This window comes from Melospiza melodia, chromosome 1 (assembly GCF_035770615.1).
Source record: "Melospiza melodia melodia isolate bMelMel2 chromosome 1, bMelMel2.pri, whole genome shotgun sequence".
Taxonomy (NCBI): domain Eukaryota; kingdom Metazoa; phylum Chordata; class Aves; order Passeriformes; family Passerellidae; genus Melospiza; species Melospiza melodia.
Genome location: NC_086194.1, coordinates 121,596,285 through 121,616,954, shown reverse-complemented (window position 1 = coordinate 121,616,954; position 20,670 = coordinate 121,596,285). Strand labels below are relative to the sequence as shown.

The 20,670-nt window shown below is 37.3% G+C and overlaps 1 protein-coding gene across 8 annotated transcripts in view; it reads right to left on the bottom strand.

The window, feature by feature from the left end:
• PIEZO2 (piezo type mechanosensitive ion channel component 2) overlaps positions 1-20,670 on the bottom strand; it is a 286,361-nt gene that overhangs the window by 176,194 nt on the left and 89,497 nt on the right. For all 8 annotated transcript variants that reach the window (XM_063165966.1, XM_063166019.1, XM_063166001.1 and 5 more), the window contains exon 3: positions 7,736-7,861. In XM_063165966.1, the coding sequence (XP_063022036.1) occupies positions 7,736-7,861 (126 nt within the window). The remainder of the gene's footprint in view (positions 1-7,735; positions 7,862-20,670) is intronic.

Here is a 20,670-nt window from a genome sequence, read left to right as displayed (position 1 = left end):
TTATAAAATTATATTAACCTGCATTCTGCAAAGATTTGCAGCTTCTCATGTGCTCAGTGTTTAGCAACCTGTTAGTAATATAAGCAATAAAGTCACATAGTTGGCTGAGAACATAACACAAAGTCAAACCAGAAGAAGTAACTTACTGTCCCAGCTTTGCTGGGATAGAGTTAATTTTATTCCTAGTAGTTGGTACAGTGCTGTGTTTTGGGTTTATTTTGAAAACAATGTTGATAGCACACTGATGTTTTGGTAGTTGCTAAGTAGTGCTTACCCTAAATCAAGGACCTTTCAGTGTCTCATGCTCTGCCAGTGCAGCAGGTCCACAAGAAACTGGGAGGGAGCACAGCCAGAGCAGCTGACCCAAACTGGCCAAAGGGATATTCCATACCCCAGACCGTCATGCCCAGTACATAAACTGGGGGGTTGGCTGGAAGGGACTGTTTCCTGCTCAGGGACAGGCTCAGCATTGGTCAGTGGGTGATGAGCAACTCTGTTTTGTGTGTCACTTGTGTGTCTTGAGTTCTCTTTCTCTTTTTTATTTCAGTAAAATTAGTAAAAGCAGCAGTAGTAGTAGTAGTTTACTTTCTTTAAATTATTAAACTGTTCTTACCTCAACCCATGAGCTTTTCCTTACCTTTTTCCTCCTACTTCTCCTCCCCATCCCACTGGGAGGTAGAGGGAGCAAGCAGCTGTGTGCTACTTACTTGCCATCTGAGGTTAAATCACAGCACACATCTTTCATAAAACCTGAACAAACAGACTCTCCAGGCAACTGGCTGTCTGTACTGATTTAATTCATAAATACTGTAGTTCAGGACTTCAAAAATATGTAGGCATCGAAGTTCCATTAAAAATAGACTTTTATATTATGGAATTTAGTATTATCAGTCTTGCTGGCCGCATGAAGAATCTGTATAATCTCTTCTATTAAAATATTGGTTTAAAATTTGTTTTTCCCACTGTGGCACCACTCACCACTCTGGAATTCATCTAGCTAAAAGTATGGACTAAATTTGTACTATATTGGCTGTCATAGACATCACAGCCTCAGACAACTTAGAGTTTAAAATATATAAACTCTCAATGAAAGGTTACTCTGATTCTTCTGCAGTGCTACAGCTGGTTGTTTCACCCCATAATAGCTTTGCTAAACTGGACATTCCACAGTTGTTCTTGAAACAAGAGTTCATTTCTGAACCTTCTTGCTGCTTGTACAGAAACCACACAAGTACAATCTGATGACTGTGATAACAGAATAAACTGTTTCTTAGATGTTTAAAGGCATTAATTTTTGCTCAGATTTTGGCCAAGATTATAATCTTTTAGATAACACACAAAAATATGATTAAAATGTAGATGTTCTGCAAGACAAGGGCCACTTATACTGGAAAAGACATTGAAATATCAATTTCACTGAGCAAAAAAAGGAGTATGATGCACATACAACTGAGGTCACTGAAGATCTCAAATTTGCCGTTAAACTATTTGTTTGGAAAGCACCTTAAGCATTTGCCTGGTTGAGATATGGATGTGTTTGTTTGGGAAGAATGAGCTGTTTTGCCTGGGGTGCAGTGCTTGAGCACTCTTTAATGAAGATAACTCAGCTTTCATTTTGGTAAGCAGAACCATTGGAGAGGACATAATGACTTTTTCAGTATAAAGATGCTTACTTTGCTATGAGTTCTGCTCAGAAGCTTCTTACTATTGTAAGAATGGCATTAAGAAAATGCCAAACTTACTAGTTTTCTTAATGCCATTTAGATTAATTTCATTTCATATGAAGCAATAGTTTTGAAAGTAAAACTGCCAAAATTATCAAGACAACTAGTAGGAAAATACCAGAATATTTTTCATACAATAGTATTTAAAATTTCCAATATTTTAAAAATATGTGTTTTCAAGGCAGTCTCCCATGAAATGATGTGTCAAAACAGCCAACAAGGGGCCATGAGATACACTCAGACAGGAGTTGGGCCAATGACTCATGGTATTTGAATGACTGGCATTCATCTACCTTTGAAATAGAAATATGAAACCCTGTATGAAATCTCAAACTTTTTTTCCCTTTATAAACAAAGGCAACATCTTTATTTCCAGTGAGTTAATTAATCCAGCAATAAACAACAACCTTTACCAAAGCTATACTTTACAAAATCAGCACAACCTAAGAAGTATACTCAGGAAGATATAAAAGGCATGAAATCTCACCAGGTACACAGGAAGGAGTAATTATTCAATCCTATGAAAGGTCAGCTTCAGTCCTGAGCCTGAGCTTTCAATAAATGGTGAGACATAATTTATTTGTACTGGGTACTACTGCTTCCTAATATAACAAAATACCTCAGGGACATGCTGGTAGTAATGCAAACATAGGATGGTCTTTTAAGCCAAGAAATAATTTCAAAATTTATCCAAAGCAGAAAGTTATTATGATTCCACAATGGTGGCATGCATTTGTTTGACATTCACCATGGCATACCAGAGACAGAGAATTATCTGATTTTAGTTCCCATGATCTAACAGAGAAGCTATCTAGGCAACTTGGTGCTTTAAATCTATTCTACCCTTTTCTACATATAACCATTTTGTAAATAAAGCACTCCAAGTAGGCACAATAAACAAAAGATTCATAGAAAGTCTATAGAAGGATTTCAAGGTACCCATTTAAATTCCATCAGTTCATTTATGTGATGTATAAGAAAAATATCCAGAAATATCTTAAATGCTTTTTTGTATTTTTACTAATACTGACTACAAACTTACTTAGTGAGTAGTTGTAGTCCAAGTTGCATTTCTCATGAACAAAAATAGTGTTCCAGAGAATAGGCATTTTAGTAGATTCATTCACAGAAGTCAAGATCAAGGTATGATAGAGGAGCACAAAATAAGAAATGGAAGTACATCACTACAGGGAAAAAAAAAAGCAGACTTCTTTTAAAGGCTGACTAAACCCAAGAAGATACATTTGTAGTGTGTATACTTACAGAGTATTATGATGAGGAATAATTGCACTAATTTATTGGAAGTAAAGTTTAAAATTAACATTGTGGAAAACATTCCTGCTAGTGGTACTGCCATTTTTAAAGATTTTTAAAACTAGTCCTAGGAAAGAACCATACTGTACATACTGGAGAATGCAACTATTACCTTGTGGTCTAATCTTCAACTGCCTGCCTGACAGGTTCTATACTCAAAAGATCTCACCTGATCTAATAACCAGAATTTTATTCAATCAGAAAAAAAACTTAATAATGAAATTCTACTACTGCATGAATACTCAGCTCACTCTTTCTGTATTAATTCTTTTCCTTTCTATGTCTGGGAGGTATTCAATGTTAGCTCCACACACTGAAGTTGTGGCTAACCAGAAATCTTTCATTAAGCTAAATAAAGACTACTAACAGCAAAATTTTATTAGTGCTAGGCAATAGTCACAAGGCTCTTGAGAAACAAGAACCTTCTGCTGGCCAAACATTTTTAAACACCTCAATCAACATGCCAACATCATTTAGAGAATGCTGTAGCATTTTGTAGCCATCCTGAAATAAAAGCTATATGAACTCCAAAAAAGGAAGGGGATAAAAAAGATAACAAACCAAAGAAGCTAAACATTCCAGGAATTATCCTAAACTGATTTTGAATTATTTAAGTCCAGGATAACAGCAGAATGTTTTGAAATGAACCTGAAATTCTATATGTCTGGTTTGTGTGTGCAGATGGGCTCAACTAAAACTGCTTCTAGACATAAAAGATAAAAGGATGGTTGATCTTCATTTCCAAAATAAAACTATAACTGTATAAGCTTTAAGAGGTAATAGTCTTTATCGCACCTCTAATTTAAATATTTTTCAAGTGTTTCTGTTACCAAAATGAAAATATTGTCATAGGTTTTTATACAGCAGTGTAAAAAGAAAAACTAAAACCAGAAAATGATCTTTTGATTCAGAAAATTGGCATTTGAAAACATTGAGACAAACTAACCTATAGCATTTGCAGACAGTATTATTCTGCCCTCTCACCTATTTCTGAAATTTCCAGGAGTTAGATTAACCACACAAAGGCTTCTGCAAGGCATCTTGTCCCAGACAACACCTCCCACTTGGATTATTGTTGGTATCAAACTTCCTAATGGCGTATTCAACTCCTGCATCCAGATCGGTGACAAATACACTGAGAACAGGACTGCCTCTAGAGCTGAGCCCTGAGGGTCCTGGGCCCCACTCACCACAACCCTTCAACCCCTGCCCTTCCAACAGTTCATCAAACAAGCACATCTTGAACCTAACAAATAATTTTTTTCTTGGAGGACAGTATCAAAAGCCTTACTAAAGTACAGGAAAAATACATCCACCAGATTCCCTTCATCCACTGGGCAGGTAACTTTACCATGGAAGGATATCAAATTAGGTAAACAGGAGTTTCCCTTAGTGAACCTGCGTTGACTGTGTCTGATGACTGCATTGTCCTTTAAATGCCTTTAAGTAGTACCTAATATAAACCTTTTTATACTTTTTTCAGGAACTGAGGTTAGAATAACTGGTCTGTAGATTCCTGGACCTTCCTTCATGCCATTTTTGTAAATTGGAATAACACTGTCTGGCTCCCAGTCAGCAAGGGCCTCCCCAGACTCCCATGACCTTCGGTAGATAATTATGAGGGGACCTGCCATAGCATCCACTAGCTCCCTTTATGATTTGATTTACTTAAACTTGGGGACATACTACAATTCTAGAAAAATCAAAAGAAATACTAAAGGAAAAATAAAAATTTATTTATCCAAAACCCCTAAAGGTGTTATTGCAGAAGGCCCCTACCAGAGAAGCCACTACCAAACAAGTAGATAGACAAGTCTTGATAAATAAAACTTTCTAGAGAGAAAACAGGCAATCATCAACTTCCACTGTACTATAAGAATACTCACCTACATAAACACGGGATTGAAAAAAGCATGGTCTGTTTCCAAGAAAAGGATTTGTGGGTTTCAGCGAATTACAAATAAAAAGCGTGAGACCATTGCAAAAAGCACCATTCAGTAGCTCCTAAATAGGGAGTATGACTTGCAGACACTTGGGTAATTGGTATATTTCAGTATATGCTACTAAATTCTCAGCTGAAATAGTGCCTAGCTTTGGACACTAAGCTTCAAAAAATATCTGAAAATCTAGGAGAAAACAGAAGTAGACCAACAACAATAACAATCTCCTTCCTAGAAAATGCAGTGCATGAAGAAAGTTTGAATAAGCTGAGGTTGTGAAAATAGAAGAGAATGACAGAAAAGAGTACATATGACAAACGTGACTGCAGCCTTCAAATACAAAATGGGTAACCATAAAGACTAATGGAAAGTTTTTCTTAATTTCCACATCAGGCTGAAGGATGAAGACAGGATATTTTGACTAATGGAAGAAAAATTTCCTTATGATAAGCATCAGAAAAGACTGTAGCTGTAAAAAAAATGTTTTATTAATAGTGGATCTGGGTCTGGCTGGAGAAACAGAACACATCAGTCTTCTAGTCTACACTGCTGAACTTCTTATTGAGCAAAAAGAGTTGGATAAACATTAACAGCAAGTCTAAAATGCAGAGATCATAACACTATGAAGATGCCATGGGCGAAGCACTGTCATTTCTCCAGCTACGGCTCAGTCCACATCTGCAGTCAGTTTTGTACAGCCCTCCTCATATGGCTGGGGAGCAGTGGGGCTGTGTCACTGAATTGTTACAAGAAGTACTACCAAGGTCCTTTCTGGAGCGGGAATTCTGTCCTCACCCACACAGGAACATCAAAGTTCTGGTATCATTAAATGACAATAATTGACCTTATTCCCTGACCTAGCAAATGCTTTGGCCTTTTCCAGCCCCTACATTTACAACAATCTTTAACTTCCCCTTCAGCATCTTGGGGGTCCAGCAATGGCAGCATCAGATTGCCCTTTTTATTGGCTTCACCTGGATCTCACTGACTGTAACCATACCAGTAAACAAAATGGTGCCAGTTTACTCAGTATTCAGGCGCTGAAATTCAACAGCTGAATATTTCATCCTGCTAAGCAGTTTAAAATCTCTTGGAACAACTTTGGCCAACCAGCTTCTTTCACAAACAACTTGGGCACAGTTTGGGTGTTCCTCTGGAACAAATACCATTCCCAACAGGAAACTTGAAAACACCCTTTGGACTCAGGAGGCAAAAAGAGCTTAATGGTGAGTGTGTGGGAATGTCATGTCAAGTGGCCTTGGTGTCAGAGAGCAGTCTGATAACATTTAATGCACTCCTACAGCTACACCCCACTGCCCTGTGAGGCCCCAGGTAAGGATATCAGTACTAGTGGCAGCTGAAAGAGGAGCACCTACACTCAACAAATGTGAATAAATAGTAAAAAATGGTACATTTCATCTTAAAGAATGGAGTTTTCAGGATGAAATAATTATTTTAATTCCCACTGCAGACCCCAGTTACCACCACAAAAGGAGGAAAAAGCCAGTGGTTTATCCACAACTCTCAAAAGCAACTCTCTCTTAGAATTCTTTACTCATGCAAACAGTGTCTAGATGATGCAATTCCTCCAATCTAAGTAAAAATTATGGCTTTATAGTCATAAGAACATTAAACACATACAGAAAACAATTATTCCAGCTCACTCCATGAATTACATACAATTTTGAAGAAAAAAAAATTATTTAGGCTCTGAAGGCCTGATTCGAACCAACAGAGCCCAGGATATTCCAGGTTAAACTGGCATTTCATGAACACAATTATGCCTTTTACTTTAGGAAATGGTTTAAGCTAAAGGTGCAATGGTAATGCTCACTTAAATAACAAAATCCTAAGAAAGCCTGAAGTCAAATCCTTTACATCACATAAGGTTTCTTGTGCTGAATTGTAGTACAGCTGTTTACTCAAGTGGCAGCAGCATACCTTGTGATAAATTAAATGGACACTTATCAAGGGTAAAGTTGACAGGTTTAAATGTTAAATGTAAGCATGGGAAGACAAGTACAAATAGTTTCTACCTGGAGGTTACATATATAAATCACAGGATAGATATTTTAATTAACTTCTGCACAATAAAGAATGTTTGCTTTCTGAAGTATTGAACAACATTTCCTGAGAGAGGAAGATACAAAATGTCATGCAATATATTTTAAGTAGAGCTTACACATAAATGAAAAATTGAAAATCCCTCCTCCCATACAACATAGGCAAGAAAGAGACAAATACTGTTCAGAAATACAAGTTTTGGAATCAATATTTAAAGTTAAATTAAATGAAAAGGGAGTTATGCCAGAGAGGGGCATAATACATGGATAGAGGGAGGTTTGTGACTTTATTTCATTTTACTCCAAATTCACTGAATTACTATCTAATGACAGAAATGAGTAGTTTCCTCAGGTTCTGAGGTGATTTTGAGAAAGCCTAAAAGATGAAGTCATAACAATAGTCAGTTGTAAACGCAAAGAAAATGCATCTCTGGTGGGAAAAAATAGTTTTTTATATATATATATACACACACATATAATAGTTATATAAAAATTTCTTTTGTTTCTTAAGTCCTTCTAGTTTTCTTACCTTACTAACAGTAATTTTTAAGGTAAAAAATTGGAAAACAAGAGCAAGTTGCAAACCCACAGGAGCAAAAACCTAAGTGCCTTCTTATCAACCTTTCACCTTTCAAACCACTGAAGCATTTGGACAAATTTTAAATGCTAATAAAATCTAAAATGCTTTACTCACAGTTAAAACCAGGTTCAATAGTTTTTGCAGCTTCAAGACTGTTTATTGTAATCTGAAAGATGATGTGCAGCAGCAGAAATGATAGACTGGTGAAACACAGAGATTTCAATAATCGTCCTGTATGCCCTAAAAGACAAAATATACATGCATTTAATAGGTGAATTTCTGAGCATTGCTTAAAGATTTTCAGTATAAAACCATAAAAATATCATGACCAAGAATATTTCTACTAGTCAGTTCCACATTAATCATGATTGTCCCCTATGGTTAACATTATAGTAAAAATCACACTTTAATTATAGTTTCTTTGAGTACTCTTTAATCACAAACCACAAGAATTGCTATTGCCAAATTTTTCCATTTATTTTTTTTAATTAAAGAAAAAAGTTTAAGTCTCCAGAGAGCAATTTTACATAAATAATAGTATCACAATGCTTACCAACACATTACCTGGTACTTAGACAAAACAAGAATAATACTTCTACTTTTGGGAACATAAAAGCCTGTTAATCTTACTACTCTTTACAAAACTATTACACAGCAGAGGGCATAACGAGACACAAACCTCAGTCTGCCACAGGAGTACAGACATACTTCCAATGAATGCTTTGCTTTGTGCCAACTACCCTCTTCCTTCAGAAGTTTTAAACATAATTTTCAGTATACACTGAAGAACTCTGTGCCAGACACATTTGGTCATAGTTCCTCTGTGATTTACTGGATGTCTATTCAAAAGCCAACAGAAAATGTTTGATGAAGATTTAGAAATGCCTTATAAATCCTCTAGGAAACACTCAGCTTAATCACAGGCAGCCAAAATTGCAAGGTATGAATAAATAAACCATCAGTATTTCAGGAAATATGCATTGTCAAGAGAAAATTGAATTGCTGATAAAAGACAACATTAAATATCACCCTACCTGACCTATCTGCAGTAACAGTTCTACTTCCAAAGCTTATTAAACCTAGATTTCATACCACCTGCTTCATGCATTTGAGGTTAATTTTTTTAATTTGCTGATTAAGAAACAGCACGACTGACATTCTTGTCCAAGGTTGTAAATAAAGCCAAGGCTATAGAGGGCAGAACTTGCAGAGTATACCTTGGAAATGGTCACTCTACATGCAGCCTGTTTTGTTCATACTTATTCTGCAAGGAACTGTTTCGAGCAACTACTAGAAAGAAGATGATCGTTCGCATTCTGCATCTAGCCAATAAACCATATTTCAATTTTAGATTTTTTTCTAGTTCAAGCATAGGTCATCAATGGCCTAAACAGTTGTTGATAAAGCAAAGAATGAGATAAGAATGATTCAACAATTTTAGAAAGTAATGGACTATCTCCCTTCATCAGACTCCAAATTTTTGCCATACCACTATCCTGAATGCAGATTTTGAATACCAGATCTCTGTAATAAACTTCCCTGCTCTTTTTTTAAAATGTAATAAATAATCATTACAAAAATAATTTAAATGGTACAAATGAGCCTACGTATGAATTTTCTGCAATCCAAAAAGGAAGTTACATTTGCTAGATATGTGTTTTGTATGACCTATTCAATTTTGTCACCAGAGCTCACACAGAAAGGAGACAACATGGGTGCCAGAGCATTACTTCAAAAAGACTGGATATTAAAATCTTTGGGCCACTTTTTGTTCTCCTTCTGCAGAAGCTGGCCTGGTGTCCCATCTTAGGACAACAACTTCTAAGCACTATAAAAGCAGAAAAAATAAAATAGGTAATATTTTCAAAAGCTTTAGAAGAACAAACATATGACAAGCTATATATTATTAAATAATTTTTTCAATATGATGTCATATGTAAAGTAGTCCAAGGACTGCTGTATTTTACAATTCTTTTGCAAGCTTCAATATTTGATGCTTCACTCCTCCATTACCAGATCCCACACTCATGGTATTACAAGCATCGCACCCTCAGAATACAACAAAATATAACTAAAAAAAACCTGTCTCAAAGCTGGAGAAAGACAGTTTGACAATACAAATTTTGTAGACTTAAAAGTGTGTCCAAATGTATAGAATTCGAAGACAGTCTGGCGATTTATGAAGCTCTAAGTTACAAACTCTCTCAGTGCTTGGGAGTTATTAGATATCAAGCAAGAGATTTTTCATGTGGAAGTGGATTTGAAATTTTTTGGTAGAATGGTCTGAGTCAGCATCCAAATGTGAAAAAATGCAATACAATTAGTCAATGCACATTCAACTCCCAAACTATCAGGTCTATTTTTCAGTACTTTTGTATCACTCCAAAATATATCTCAGTTATAGACTTCACTTCTTACAAGTTTGAAAACAAAGATCTTTGAATTTAAATTGAGCGAACCATTTCTTTTTAAAAAGCTCTTTTACAGCTGTCATTCTTTTAAGAATTGTAGAAAACCCAAAAATATATTTCTTCAAATGCTGAAATGTTGAAAAAAGATCTCCTCCTGCACAAAGCCAGGAAAAAAATGTAAAGTACTATTAACACTCAGGATAATAAATAGTCTCTCAGTGTACTGGTAAACATGGCCGGATAAACACACATCTGGAAATCGGGAAAGTATGTTCAGAGCAGGTTACAGTATTCCTCAAGGGCTACTCCCTTCAGGGCCTTCAGTGGGACAGGACCACCATGAGATTCTACTGAGCAGGAGCACTTTGCTTGCACCACATTCATCTGTGCCAGCAGAAACTAGAAACTGGAAACTAGAAGTATTTGGAGAAAAGTAAGAAATATTATGACCCGGATTTCAAAAGTTTGGAGCTGCATCAACAACTTGGGAGAAATGGGAGTGCTAAACTAAGTGAATTACTGAATACGTAATTTATGTTAAGGAAGAAGAAGTGACAGATTTGGAAAAGGGATGAGTTTCAATTCATAGTGGGGTTTGAGTAAACCCACTTAACTATGTTTTTACTTACATTTTTCTCTTTCTAGTGGAAACTTGGTTCTAAATGGCACAAAGGAAAAATTAGCTGTATGCATACAGAACTGAGATGGTGAGAAAAGAGACAGCTGAAATAAAACAGAGCTTCTTCCAATGAAGAAGAAAGGATTTTAAAAAAAAATCCAAGGATGAAAAAAAATCTAATTCACTCACAATTTTACAATTCCTTTGCTAAAACATATCTCAACTTCTCAGTTGCCCTAATGTAAAAATCCTTGGGGACATGAATGGAAGCTGAACATCTCACAGAGAAGGAGATACATATTGTACAGAAAGCTGTGTGGAGGGAACAGATGTGCAAGAGAACATTGCCCCAGCCGATACCAGAATTCACAATATCAATTCCATCATTTCTAAATGTATAGGCTTCTGTATGTCCAACAAGACTAAAAAAAAAGAAAAAGCTGATGGCAAAGCACCTTGGTTTGGAACTTGAGCACTGGGTTCTAATTTCACTCCAACAACTTCTGAAAACTACAGAGGATAGAAAGGAGAGAGAACATTTGTCTCAGAACTGGCTGAAGGACTAAGAAAAGTGGGCTTGCCTTCAGGTGTCACTGCAGGTGTCATTTCTAATGGTACCCAGTGGGACCAAAACCTGGCATGTACCTCTAGAAATGTACCCCAGCACGTCTCAAAGCTCCTGGCAAAGGGCTTTCTCCCCTCTGATCAAGCCTGCAGGAAGCCAGACAGGATGTGAAGGCTTCATTACCCTCTTTCTCTTCAGCCCAGATGTAACATTAAACTGGACTCAAGAGGGCCAAAAGCTTTTCACACGTGGAAGAGGAATCAATTTCTTATTTTTCAAAGGTAATCCAGCCAAGAGCTGGATTAGTAATGGCATGTCCCCCCCAGCCACAGGCATGTAACCTCAGTACAACTATTTGAATGTGTTCTAATTGGACTGCTGCCTCCAACACACACAGGCACCCCTTGACACCATGACTGACAAACACAAGCTTGGAGCGTGCTATCCATATTGTGTCCGACAACAATGAAAAATTCTTGCACATTCATGTCTACACCTGGTAGTCTTCTGATCTTTTTTGCTACCCTCTTCCCTAAAACAGCAAGAGTATGTCAGAGTTTTTTGCACACCTGGAACAGCCTCAGAGCTTCTACCACAAGGATGGGACATGGAGTAACTGAATGGCCTGTTGTCACTGAGACCTGCCTAAGAATCACATAGATTAGCTCTTCTATGGCCATGAGCCTTAGGCTATTACAAAGGATATGACATGATTGCTATATGGTATCATATCACATGGCAGTGGTTTGGAAGGTGCATTTTCATTCCACACGGCCAGGTTCTGATCTATTTATGGGGCATGGCAAAGAATTTGTTGAGTCTCTAAAAAAGTGAATAATACTGCTAACAACTTATCTTGATTTTTTTAATAAACAGTACTATGCATCTCTATGCAAAGCTGGCAATTTCAAAGGGTCGTATCCCTTTGAATGGCATAATGGAGAAAAATGTAATTTAAAACTTAATTTAAGACTGTTTACTATTTCAGCAGTGTAATCCCACCATCATATTCATACATATGCTGCATAGCTTCACCTAAACAGCAGATTAAAGTGTTTGGGTGTCTTATTTGAACTTTTTATTGCTTTGCACAGGTTTTTAGTTTTTTTTTTTTAATGTAACCTTAGTGTTGCATATTCTGAATTTTGTTCATTTGGGATATTTCCAACATCTCTTTAGCTATATATTGTACTCCAAATTGGTATAACACTCTCAATTCTTCTTGAATAGCCATGTTTATGAATTTTTTTACACAACACTTTCTATTCAGATCAGAGTAGATTAAATACCAAAGCAAAAGTAATTTTTCATACAACAATCTCTGATAGCACACAGTGAGTGATAAATATTAATGTACATTTATCTCCTGAATTAGTGACATTTCACCTAATAAAAATACTCTATCACAGCCATTCAGGATTTTTTTTCCCATAAACCTCTTCATCAGTAAGTGACAAACTTGAAACTAAAGAGGTCAAACTTCTGCAGCACACACAGACACAGTCCCAAAGAATTTGTTTCATCTAGAAACTGAAAAATCCTAACTTGACTTTCCATGAGGAAACCTAACATCACCTCAGAGACCAGCTGGAACCAGGGTCCAGAGAAAAATCTCCTGCTCCATGGTTCCAAATAGGAATCTGTCAACACCATCTGAACTGTAGACTGGGGCAGCTCAGGGTGGGAAATTAGGAAAACATTTAATTCACAATACATGTCTTTTGGAAAAATCTGGAAGTTTTGGAGTAATATGATCTGCAAGAAAAAAAAAAAATCAAAAAATGATAATTTCCCGTATAAAAGAAATCCCACCCTTGGCCACCTCTGGTTAAAGTGTCTCAAGATACCACAACTACCTTATTGACATAAATGCAAGAAAAAGATTTCTTATTTGAAGCTGGATTCTGCCAAAGGTCCAGAGGCAATAAAAATACAGTTAGTTCCAGGCAATCATGAGGAAAATGTAATCAGTAAGTTCAGCATGAACATCAGCCACTTTGTCCGCAAGTGTCAAACATAACTTCCCACATTTAAATTTACACAGCAAGGAAAGTTTACAAGAATGTAACGAGCCTGAGATATCCATCCTCCATTGGACAGGAAAACTTTGTATTTCAGGATGGGCAGTCAGCAACACCGAAGAATGTGGGCCAGTTCCCATTCCTGAATTCACTGCTTCTATTGCACACTAATCGACATTTAACGCAGCAGGACACCTCCCGAAGACCATGCAAGATGAAAAAAATGGTTCAATTATGAGTTCAAGTATGAGTTTTAAACTCAGCTGATATTGCCAGATGACTACAGAGTTACATTTGCAAGGCACAAAGAAATTTAGCCCTGTCCTAGAAAGCACTTAAACACATTCACATCTTTGAGCATGCGGACAGGGACTGAAGGGCTCTCAGTTGCATAAAAGGATCAGAAAAGAAGGCTGAGTGCTTCACTCTCAGGGTATCAATACTTGATGTGACCCAGCCTTAAAGCACATAGCTTGCAAGTCAGTGAAAGCCAAATCCTTTTAGATGCTTCTAATGGCTAATTTTCTCTAATTTTCCTAACAGTAGGCATAATCTCATTGTTTTCAACTCCCCATGAACTTTTGGATGTGAAGACAGACAATGCTTTCCAGTTTCAGGTTCTGTAAGAATGATGCTAAATGCCAGAGGCAGTTACACCTGTTATTAAACAATGTTTTCCAGATGTAAAATATCCATTGTATTTCTGCACGCACAAGGCAGCTGTGCTTAGAGGTTTGGCCTCTTGAGTGCTGAAGCAATGGGATAAAGCTATCAACAATGGATAGAGGAAGGCAATTTTTTGCCAGGACTGTTCTAAGAATAAAATTTGATAATGGTGTGCTTCGCACACTGTTCAATTATATTGTGCAATGTCAAGTCATTGATCCACCAAGCAAAGTATCTGGATATCAGCTCCTATTCACAAAGTCTTACATGAACACCTTAAGTAGACTCAAAAAAGATAATGCTTAAATCATCCTGAAGCTGCCAGGAATTATTTGAATGGTTTAAAAACTACTACTGAAAGTGCTGCCATCCTTCAACTGCACAGTTAGCAGTACATCCATATTTAGCTTAATAGAAAACGCATTAATATTCCCCTTCCCCACAAAGAGTATCTTATATTTCAACATCATCTTCTATCCAGAGGTTGTCAACTTAGCAAAGCCCTAAAAGTGGGCAGACGTCAGCACTACAAAAATACAAACCCACTTGGTTTACTCACTGGATTTCCAGCAGCAAGACAAAAGCATCGAGCAGCTAATGCCATTGCCTATTCTGTAGTTATCCAGACCCAAACCTCAAAATGTGTATCCACGAACAACAGCTCGGGACTTCATGCAATTATTTATTTTAGCTAGGTTTAAATGTGTGTGTTCTAGCAGCTGCACAGAAATCCTGACCATATAATTATAAGTTCTAGATTCAGAATTTTCAGCAAAAGCTTTGCAATGGTTGAACAGTTTTGTCCATACTTTCCTGAACATATCCATTATTCCCATGTGTAGCCAAGTGTCACAATGTATAACTGCAACCAACAGAAAAATTTTCTAATAAATTTACCAAGAAAAAAAAAAAATCCATGATTTCTTAATTTCAAACAGCTCTTTGTACGATCGTTTATTCATTTGCATTTCAAAGTGGAATATTGCATAGATGCTAGAGCACATGAATTTGCAACAGTTTATCACAAGATACGTAATTAACTGAAAATTTTACTTTTAAAAGTAAAATAAGATACATTTTTCCAGGCTGTGTATTTGCACACAAAATGCTGGCTCAGTTGTACTATTCATACACCAACCAGTTTCCTCACATTTCTCTTTTTGCTTCTCTCGCTTTTAAAAATACTACAGAGCTCTAAGAAGGAAAAAAAGTTATTCTAGAGATAGACACTTTGCAGGAATGCCAACCAGACTTGGGTAAACACAGTCAAAAATGTTATGTGTAATTAAAAAAAAATTATTTAGAAATGAAAACATAAAAGTCCTGCATAGCATAATAAATGTCTCCTTACTCTAACTTCTTGCAGGATTTCCTGTTTTTCCTAGAAGTTTTCATGCCCAGAATTCTACTAGAACTGAGCTGTATCCTCTGCATCAATAGACAATACCATCGTTCAAGCTACTCATAATCTCTGAGTTGCAAGTTTACACAGGCAATTCATCCATTTTCTTAACAAAATATTTTTTCAGACAAGACTCAGAACTTGACCATTCATATTTTTTCCAGATGATACTCATAAGCTTTCAAAGCAAATAACAGTTACTTGATGTCTGCTTCAGAACTTGACAGGTGGCTGGACCAAGCTAAATACAGGCAATAAACATGATCTCAGATACTATTGCAAATGAACTGAGAAATTTTAAGTCAGAGCTATTCTTTCACAAGAGGACTTGAGAATTTTAAAACAGAGTTCCAGTTCCTTCCCTCGAGGAACTAGCCTCTCCATGTTCATCACTACCAAATAATATTTCTTTTGATTTCAAATTCATTCACTGATTATTATGTGTTAGAAGCAGTGCTTGCAACCTGGTTTCTTCATTCCTCTATCACTGTCATAAAGAGCAGGTAGTTATCCAGTAGAAAATTCCTTCAACAACAGAGAGGCCAAACAACTACCAAGTAACGGGAGATGGCAGCAGGGCACGTGCTACAGAGGTCAACCACATTTTCAAAAAATCTGTACTTATTAGAGAAGAATACTTTTGTCTCTTGAGTACCTACCCACATTTGTTCATGAGCAGTAAACAAATGTGATGCAGGTCAGGGTGAGAGAAGAAAGCCAGAAAATTACGTAAATAGCGCTGATACAACTATGGCAAACCAAACCCTACACCATGATAATTTCCCAAGGGAGTGGAAGCTGTGGTAAAAATTTCTACCTTTGGCAGAACTTCTCCCAGAAGCTGTAGAGGCTGCTTCAGCTGAGAAAGAAGTTTTGAAAAGAGTTAAACATCAGCATCTCTAGCACAACATAAGGGAGCTCATGACCCAGTACAAGAGCCCTGAGCTAAAATGCATTGGCATTTCAACTTTGCGAAGCCCTCTTGTCAACATAGAGCTGAAGTAACCTGTGCAAGGGCATGTTGCTATCTTATTATAAATCTTCCACACCATCTTGGTGATTTCTCATGGACATCTCCTCACAGCACAGCCAACAAACTCCAACTATCCTCTTGAGCAGCTAACCCACACTTTTATAGCACTCATCCTCATTGGACACACTTGTGGACTATTAAGGACAGGCCTGTTGCTCATCTTTGGTGATTAGCACAGCTGCAACTCCTCAGGGGTGAGATTGCCTTCTGCACTATCTCTATTCTCTTACATTCTATCCCCCCACCAAGAGTACAGCATCGCCTCCCTTTATCACCAACGCTTCAGGGAAGCAGAAAGATGGAAAAGTAAATAACTTTTGTAAGAGATTTGGTTCTAAAAGTTTCCTGGTGTTTGAGAACATTCTGTGATGCCTGTATGCCACCCAAGCCATGACACTTTCTTCTTCTGAAAAAAATAAAATTACCTTCAAAGTGCTTGTTCCAGTGGGCAAATGGAAGAGAACTTGATAGCTTTCCATAATTAATTCAGTTTTTCTAAGAAAATTAAAATACAAGCTTCCTAGGAGTCTAGCTATATTGTATATTCTGTAAAATTCTGTAGAGAAAGAGGTTGCAGGAAGTAAGAGAAACACAGACCAATAAATCTGACTCACATGCTTGGCAAATTGGTAAAAACTAAAACACGGATGATAATGATAATTAGACAGATAAGGGACTACATGCACAAGAGTGTCCAGGTAGTTACCATAGAAAATGGTAAGGCTTACCAAAGCTTGGAAATTTTTATGGAAACCAGAGAAAATGTTTAGAAGGAAATTTTAGACAATGCAGGAAACCTAGTTTTCAATAAAATTCAGGTGAGTAGTTCAGAGGAACAACCTTCTGCCAAAGGTTTACAGGAAACGTTCTGTCATGGGAATAGAGGAATCATCATCTTGGGATGTATCAGCTTTGGCTGAGCGGTCACTTTTGATTTATTTTTCAGTCCAGTTGCTAGAAGTCTGGGGGTACACCAGGAGCTGGAGGGGGGGGACAGCCATGGCAGCTGACCTGAACTGACCAAAGCAGCCTCCACACTGTATGGTGTCATGCTCAATGTATGGAGCTGGGGGAAGAGGGATGAAGGGTTTGGAGTTAAAGTGTTTCTGCCCAAGTCACAGTTACATGCGATGGAACCCTGTTTTCCTGAAGGTGACTGAACACCTGCCTGCTCATTTGAATGAACTCCTTGTTTTGCTTTGCTTGTGCATATTGCTTTTCCTTTGCTGTGAAACTATCCACAAGTTTTCTCACTTTTACTCTTCTTTCTGCCCCATGCCACAGTGGGGAAGTGAGTGAGTGGCTGGATGGGACTTAACTGCTTGCCAGAGTTAAACCATGAGAGTCACCTATAAATATATATGTAATCCAGACAACAAGGAATTCAACTGTGCTTACAGAAATCCTAGATGTCTTCATGAGAAGAAATCACAGCATTGCTCAACATTTCACAAAAGGCTTATACTAAGGAAGAGTGAGGCTCAATGAAACACTGAACTCCTAAGTGACAGCATTAGTGTTTTCTTTCAAAAGTGTGCAAAAGCCATTCATCAGACCATCCTGCAAACCAGGCAGAGAACAAGATCTGTATTATCACTATTATATCAATTCCATATATGCATACACAACAGTTCTCCTCTCTTCATATCTCTGTGTGTAAAAACATAGCTGTAAAATAGTTTGTTGGGTTCTAGGTAGAACAGATAAAGCAATTTTTCAGAAATAATCCACCACGCTTAACTTGAAAATATTGCCTATGAATTTCCTCACAAGGCTACAGCTCAGGACCATAAATGAACCATCCTATTTCCATATGAAAGTAACAGTTGTAGATTTTGGACAATGACTGCAGAGGGAATCAAACAGTCCATTTTGACCCTACTACTCTGTTTCTCATAATGGAAAAAAGTGGCCAACATTACAGTAAGTTGAGCCCATGCCTGCAAGCTGACTTTCAGATAATTGTGTAGTTATGTAATGAATGAACAGTGATGCTCTTCCCTCTTAGGATGGCTGGTACCATGGGCCAGGCATTTGGTGGCAACTGTCCAGACACTTACAGGATAAAAGATAGAATCCTTACCAGGCAATGACACTATGAAATCTTAAATTGCTTCTGTGAACAAAATGAATGGTTGATGCTATGAAGGGAGGAAAGATAGTGGTGCACATTAATGCACAAATCTTGGATGAAGAAATTGATTGACTTTTCTAATGATATGGATTTAACAAACCCTAGAATAAAAGGGATAATGTTTACCTTAAAATTTTCATAATTATTTTTAAGCAGGTAGAAAAAAAATCAGTTTCCGAGAAGACTAAAACTCATGAAAAGGAAACTAAAAAGAGTGACATGTCAAAATGGGAAAAAACCAAGTCAGGTGTGGAACTAACTCATAATCTGAAATATCCATCATCCTGCAACCCACTGTGAAAACATCAGAAACTGTGAACATAAAAGAAGCTAAGAACCTCTGTACTGATACCCATACAAACCAAAAGTCCATTATCACCAAGTAATCAGCAGCAGTGTAAACAGTTGTTCAGGGTAAGCATACAAGAACATTAATACTCCCTCCAAGTCTCTAATCTTTTTCAGATTGCTTGAGGCAGATCTTTTCAGTAAACATCTCCCTTGTGGACTTCCCCAGTGCCTTTCTCAATTGTGAATACACACAATGTGTGTATTGCCACAGGTCAATGGCTCACTCTATGAAGAACATCCTTTTGCTTCCTAGTTCTCATATTATGAGAAAAAGAGAAACTGGTCACTATGCATCCTTTCCCCATCACCTATCAATTTGTATCTCTCATTCATACAGTCTTCCATGTGCATTTTTTCTCAGCTAGAGCCCCATCATGCTTAGCTGTTTCTCAGACACTGCTGCATGTACTTCAGCTGTCCCTGTCAACCACCTCTAAACTCTTTTTCAGTTTTGCTACAGTCCCTCTGGGACAGGACAGCACTACCACTACAAAACACAGCCAGCTTATGGCTTTATACAGCACTACAAAGATCTATTCACTCTCCATTTCATTCCTTTATGTTCACATCTATTTTCTCAATATCTGCTGAGGCTCTGAAGTAATGTTTCCACAGATCCACATATCACAAGCCTTCGATTGCATCCCTAAGGGCCAATGTCAGCTCAGTGACCAGTGTTTTTTCTACGTGGGATTATTTTTCTTTTAAAATTTACTTTTATATACATTTGTCACACAAGAATACTAGTGAGGTAAAAGGAAACCAGTGCATTCACTGACTAAAAGGATAATAATTTTTTTTTCCTCAGAGATGCAACTGAATGTATAAAAGTTACCAGATGCATGCCCTCTTAAACATGTGATATTTATCTAGAAATGCCAACTATCTCCACTATAGGAAATATCCTTCAAAATTCTCTTGCAATATCAGATACTTTCAAAGACTGTAAGTTTTATCTGCTTGTTTCTGAATAAATAAATACTCTCAAAACACAACTTATCTATTCTAGTACCTGGAACTTACAGTAAGAATGACTGCCTAACAACAAATCAAGTTTGTCATAGATTAACTTATTTAATCCACATATTAAAAACTACCCAAAAGAAAGTTTATGCAGTCTTTTAAGATAAATAACTGAGTTCTTCTCTACAGTCCTCTGGGATTTTATCAAGGTTTTTTCAAAGGCTAACCAATTACCAAGCATTCACTGCAAGACCTTGGCTAAGTAATGATTGTGTCCAACTAGATCCAATATGTCTGGCATTTTGTCCACTGGGGTAGACATAAAAGGATCAGTAGTTTCATTCTTTCACGTACAGCAAAAATTATGGGAACCCAGCAGCCAAATGCAGTAAAACTGCTTCAACACTGAAGCTGAATTTGGCATCCATGCTCCGCACACATGTAGCTCAGTTGTTGTCCAAGCAGCATTTCAGGATCCAAGAGGCCTCTGCAGTGGTATATGAGACATCACTGCAATTCAGCTGGGATTTCTCACACATCTGCCTTTCTGGTAGAAGGATTTGGAATCATCCCCTGGACAGAAGGAGGGACAACAAGCTCAGATAACTCTTGCAAGAATCACAGGGGACTAGAATAGAAGGCTGCAGCATTTACACCTCTTCTTGTAGCTGCTTTTTAGAAAGGGTTGCTACTGGACCACTTTTAAAATCTTCTCCCTGTGGAAGGAAACCTAGGTATGGAAAGAGAAAGCCAACAGATAGAGAGAGTATCAATATGGAAAGGGTATGTAAGATTGATTGGAATGTACATAGTACCATGTTTTACAGAGTATAGTTTTAGCATTCTGCAAAGCAAGGAAGTGCAGCAGAATAGCTTGCTGCTTG